Source organism: Amphiura filiformis, chromosome 19, assembly GCF_039555335.1.
Source record: "Amphiura filiformis chromosome 19, Afil_fr2py, whole genome shotgun sequence".
Classification (NCBI taxonomy): Eukaryota; Metazoa; Echinodermata; class Ophiuroidea; order Amphilepidida; family Amphiuridae; genus Amphiura; species Amphiura filiformis.
In genome coordinates, this window is record NC_092646.1 from 4,194,102 (window position 1) to 4,200,172 (window position 6,071).

A 6,071-nucleotide genomic window follows, 5' to 3' on the forward strand; every position below is an offset into this window, starting at 1 on the left:
CTTGGCCCGATCAATATCCCCAAGCTACTTTGAAAATTATTGCATGTAGAAAACCACCTCTACTTAGATAAAACTGTGTACTGTTCAATCTATATACCTTTACATAGATAAACCTGATGCACCAGGCAAGGCTGATGTAAAGAATGTTGGCATAAAGAAGGTTGAAATCAGCTGGAAAGCTCCTCATGGTGGATCACCCATTGTAGGCTACACTATAGAGCACCGAAGAAAAGCTGAAGACAGCCAATGGGATCAGTGCATGTGGGAGCCAGTCATGTCAGTGAGAAAAAAGGTATTACATCACAAATAATATCGTTTATTGGGAGCTCTTAGTGAATTAAAGTGGCTAAATTAATTCTCATTTACAAAAGGATCTCTTGAGACGTACGTCTAAAAGCATTTCTTGACGTTCGCACTCTTAATGTTTTATATAAGGCTCTTATCCAAATGCAGTTCGACTATTGCAGTGTAGTTTGGTTTGGTCGCTTCAATGAAGATGTACGTAAATTATGTGTTTTACAAAAGCGATGTGCTAGAATAATATTGCGTGCCAAGTACCTTACGTCTTCTGATATAATGTTTCCTATATTAGGATGGGAATCGTGCAATGTATTTCAAATCACTGTTAATGTTTAAATGTCTTAACGATATATCACCACAGTACCTTATCAACAGGTTTTCTTATGTACATGAAAAGCATAATGTGAACACCAGACAAGCTGCGTCCAATTTATTGGCTCTACTGCCTTGCACAAATGGTTATGACACTGGGTACTTTAAATCATCTTTTTCATACAGTGGGGTTGAGGTTTGGAATAAACTGAGTAATGATGTAAGAAGTTCAATAAATGTGCAGACTTGGTGACATCCCGCTATCTCTAAGGTCCGCTATCTCTAAGGTTCGCTATCTCTAAGGTTCGCTATCACTAACGTGTAAAGTCTATGGAGATCAGAATCCCGCTATCTCTAATAGAGAAAAGGGTTCGCTATACCTAAAAAAAGGTCCGCTACTTCTAAGGTTCGATATCACTAATTTAGAATAAGGTTCGCTAGTTCTAAGGTTCGCTATCACTAATTTAAAATAAGGTTCGCTATCACTAATTTTGAATAAGGTCCGCTATCACTAACTTATTGAAGGTTCGCTATCTCTAAGGTTCGTTATCACTAATTTCAATAAAGGTCCGCTATACCTAAGGTTCGCTATCACTAATTTTGTTTCAGGTTCGCTATCCCTAATTAATTAAGGTTCGCTATCTCTAAGGTTCGTTATCACTAATTTCGAATAAGGTTCGCTATACCTAAGGTTCGTTATCACTAATCTTAAATAAGGTCCACTATCTCTAATTTTAAATAATGTGCGCTATCTCTAATTTCAAATAAGGTCCGCTATCTCTAATTTTAAATAAGGACCGCTATAGCTAACCTTATTCAAATTAGAGATAGCTAACCTTATTTAAAATTAGAGATAGCGAACCTTATTTAAAATTAGAGATAGCGAACCTTATTTGAAATTAGTGATAGCGAACCTTAGAGATAGCGAACCTTAGAGATAGCTTAACCTTAGATATAGCGGACCTTATTTAAAATTAGAGATAGCGAACCTTAGGGATACCGGGATTGTTAAAATTAGAGATAGCGGACCTTATTTTAAATTAGTGATAGCGAACCTTAGAGATAGCGAACCTTCAATAAATTAGTGATAGCGGACCTTATTTAAAATTAGAGATAGCGAACCTTATTTAAAATTAGTGATATCGAACCTTAGAAATACCGAACCTTTTTCAAAATTAGTGATATCGAACCTTAGGTATAGCGAACCTTTTTCGTAATTAGTGATAACGAACCTTAGAGATAGCGAACCTTAGAGATAGCGAACCTTAGAGATAGCGAACCGTAACCGCAGACTTTCAAGCAAAGATTCAAGTCTTAAAAATTGAGCATGTACTTGTTAATGATGTATTTCTATTTTACTTTGAAAATTGTATATATTTCTGTATTTTAATTTTGTATCTAATAGTTGTATATTTAATGTAAATTGCATGTTGAAAATTGTTGCCTTTTAATGTTATGTAAATGTATTGCAGGGCCCCATGTAAGACCAGCTATCGGCTGAATTGGGCTACCCTGGATAAATATGAATAAAATAAATAAATAAATAAGGATGACACTGAAATGTTGTACCCTATATCAATCTGGCCATGTTTCTCTAAAATCCTGGTAAGATTAGTTTTCAACAGATCTATTGAATTTATTGACAATAACAATATTCTAAATGAAAAACAGTTTTGTTTTATAGAGCCAACCATTCCACCCATATGGCAATTATGCATCTACAATCTTAGTCAAAATTGTTGGAACATTTTGACATGGGTTACACTTACATTGATTGACAGACATGTTGTTTCATAAATCAGCATGTCAACAGAAGAGTTTATTACACCTCTTACATATTCTTGAGCTAATGGTGCCAATTGATTAGTCATGTATGACACAACAAAAATTTATTCAGCTTCCACCAGACTATTAACCCCATCACCCATAAATCTTACAAAATATTACAAGGAAAACCACTGCACATGCATGCATACCATGTGTTGCCATGACGCAATCACCCCAAGTTATATATAGGCATGGAATCTCTGGCCACGCCAGCGAAACCCCCATGTCTAGAGGTTGTGATCTCATGCTTTGCAGAGTCAATTCCCGAGGCTACCAAGTGACTTTTTGTTTATCTTCTATCCTTTTTCATTCCTGCTTTGTCTAGGAAAAGAGCATGGTCCGTGTATAGTCAGTTAATATTTTCTGTTATATACCTCATATATAGATTCCTGTCATCTGATTGGTTAAAAGTGCAGTCATTGAATTAGCTATGCCCTCCTTTATAAGAATTACGTAAAAACTGAACTATTCCTTGAGCAATAGTCTTTTAAAAAGACTATTCCCCAGGCATAGTCATTTTCACATCATCGGTGTGCGTCCTGGTCAAACTCTACACGCGCGATGATGTGTTCACATTACATACGCGGCGCCAATGCGCTGCCTGCCAGCTGCGGTGACGCGATCGGTTCATAACAAAAAAATTTGCCATGGCCTATGAACAATAAAATAGGTCTTTTAACCAATCAGATGACAAAAATCTATATTAATGAGGTATATAAAACAAATATTGACTGCTTTATTCGGGTCATGGTTAACATTATAGGCCCGCAGTGATCTCAAAACTATGCTTTGCGCCTCGGGTCATAGCATGGTTTTGAGATCACCTTGGGCCTATAATTTTAACCATGTCCCTCATAGCAGTCAATATTTGTACACTATTTCCCTGCAACCTCATTCCCATTGTCAAAATCTGGCAGCAGAATTAAATTGCACATCAGACCCCTATTGAATGTAATATTTGACTATCTGCTGATCGGTAATAACAAACTTTTGGAAGCTTTAGGGAGTATTTTTGGCTACGCAAAAAAAAATGACTGGTATGCAAGTACCATTCTTTAAATTCATGTAGCGCAACACAACACTTGGATAAAATCTGCCCAGATTGTAGTTTTTCTCTCACTTACATATTAAGCAAACTGGGAAATACCATTTTACATGGGGGATTGTCTAAGATTCCCCAAATGAGGCCATCACCAATTATATTATATAGTTGTTACATGTATTGCAACCAAGGGGATTTCCAGAAATTTCATATAAACATATATACTATTGCATGATTGTCTGGGTAGTTTCCCTTATATTTTGCATCAGAATATTGTGTATTATTTATGATAAACTTGTCCATTAATCACTTTTTCTGATATATCTGGGATTCACTTCTGAGTAATATTTGAGTAATGATTGTATTTAATGTGTGTTCATTAGGATACTGAGCTTTATACCCTGGAAGATCTGGAGGCAGACACAGAGTACCAGTTCCATGTGTATGCTGTAAACTTGCGAGGGTGCAGTGACCCAAGTGATCCATCGGATGGCATTACTCCAGAAGGTAAGATGTTTTCAATTGCTCTCATAACATTCTACAGATATATGCATATAGCATACGAGAATTCCAGATGGATTATCAGTTGATATTGAGGTATGGGGAGTTACTGCAAATGAAGGGATGTGCTGACAAAGGGATATACTCTGCATAGCTAGATATAAGAATTCAATGTGCCTTGCTGTTTAGAAAAATATCTAAATATTAGTTTTTGTTATCCTAGCTGTCATAAACAAATACTAAACATACACCATGTATACACACATGCAAAACAAAACAAAGCATAATAAAGCTATTCATTCAAATTCCTAATATTCAAGCCAAAACTGAATATGTGAGTTGAAAAGTGTACCCCTAATGATTTCTAAATTTGAATTTGAAAGCAGAGCTATAACAAGTCACCCAGCAAATGCCTAGCTGCTCAAGGAGCCCTAATTGGCAAGAGATAAATCAAAATGATCAGAGATTCACAAAATGCACTTCAGTTAGAACCAGTTCTTCTTCCATACCTCAAATTGAGTATTGTCGCACGAGCTTAACGTGCACAGCAAAATATAGGGTGCACACTCCCCAGTCTCCCCTATTCAATAGCTCCTGCCATATTGTGAGCCTTGCACACTTACAGTACATAATTATATCACATTGTTGTCTGCTCCAGCCAAAATATGTGTTAAATACGTGATTAAGTGTAATATGAATATAAAAATAAGTTATAAATTTTAACTTAAAAATACTTAAAAATACATTGGTAAGACTTAACAGGAGTGCAACAGAGTAGGTACATTTTCAGCTTACACAAAATTTCCATAGCCTACCCATTGCAGCACTATTTTTTTCTCTTCATCGTTTTCTTTTCTAGATGAAGCACCACTAGAAATCAGACTGAGAGGAGCAGATGCATTAGCTGCATATTTGGAAGCATCTAAAGAAGGAAAGAAAGAAATACGGAGCATAAGACTGATGCTGGTGGGTCAGGAGAGAGTTGGAAAGACAAGCTTGGTGAAAGCATTTATGAGAGATAAGTAAGAACAAGTAAAATTCTATTATTCTTTAGAAGAAGATATTGATTGCATGAGCTAAAGATTCATGACAAAGCAATATAAGCATGGCCCTTTGCAACTGACATATTTTTTGCTTAATTTCCTAGGTATATTTGCAAAAAATGAAACTTAAAGGAGTATTTCGTGATTCTAGCATCCTCTTTTTATGACATTTTTCAATAGATATCCACGAAAAAAACCTATTCCCAAAATTTCAGTTGATTCCGATTTTATGCGTTCATGAGTTATGCATGATTATGTGTATTACACTGCTCCATAGACAATGCGTTGAGAACGAAATTCAAATTTCACGATATCTTTGCTAAACGAATTAATCTGCAAGAAATATTTTGTACATAAACATTATGTAGCCAGAGGTTTCAGTCATATAAAAATCTCAACTTTTTTTGAGAAAAGTGGGGGGATGAGGCTGTGGATCATTCAGCAGATCTATAGATGAGTTAATTAGCAGCTGGTTTGTTGATATGCCAGTGCTTGAGGGAACAGCATAATAACCAATTGCCTTATTGCCACATATTTGCTCTGCCATTATCATTATAATCATTTAATATTATTATTATGATGAGGACGACTGCTGCCGACTGTATTTTACTTAATAAATAGCGCCCGGGCACTGACTTAAGTCATCTTTTGAGAGTCAAACTTAGATTTTAGATGTAAAACAAGAAAGAAATGATTCCCATAGAACAACTGGCATTTTTATCCTTTATCTTGCAAAAAGTACATTTGCAAGGGCATTTAAACAGATTCAAGTTTAAGAAGTTCGGTGCTTATGAGGAAGGAGTGCTTATTTAAATACATAATGTTTTTTACTCATTGGAACTGAAACTAACATGAAGTGATGTGTAGGTGTCCCGGAGGGCCACTGTAATGGTGAAGGGGGGTATCAGGCGCGTCCGTAAATTCACGTAAAAAAACGTGAATAGGGTATCAAATTCATGTAAAATTGGTGTAAAAGGGTACGTTTTTGGAGCTCTTGCGTACTTAGGGTAGTTTTGCCAAGTTTGGGATTTTGTGCTTTCTCCTTC

At 35.9% G+C, this 6,071-nt stretch overlaps 1 protein-coding gene across 1 annotated transcript; it reads left to right on the top strand.

The window, feature by feature from the left end:
• Positions 1-214: 214 nt before the first annotated feature.
• On the top strand, positions 215-5,008 carry LOC140141693 (uncharacterized). Its single transcript, XM_072163605.1, has 3 exons — positions 215-292; positions 3,865-3,988; positions 4,842-5,008. Exons 1-3 carry the CDS (start codon positions 260-262, stop codon positions 5,006-5,008), a joined length of 324 nt encoding a protein of 107 aa, XP_072019706.1. The 5' UTR covers positions 215-259.
• The last annotated feature ends 1,063 nt before the right edge of the window (positions 5,009-6,071 follow it).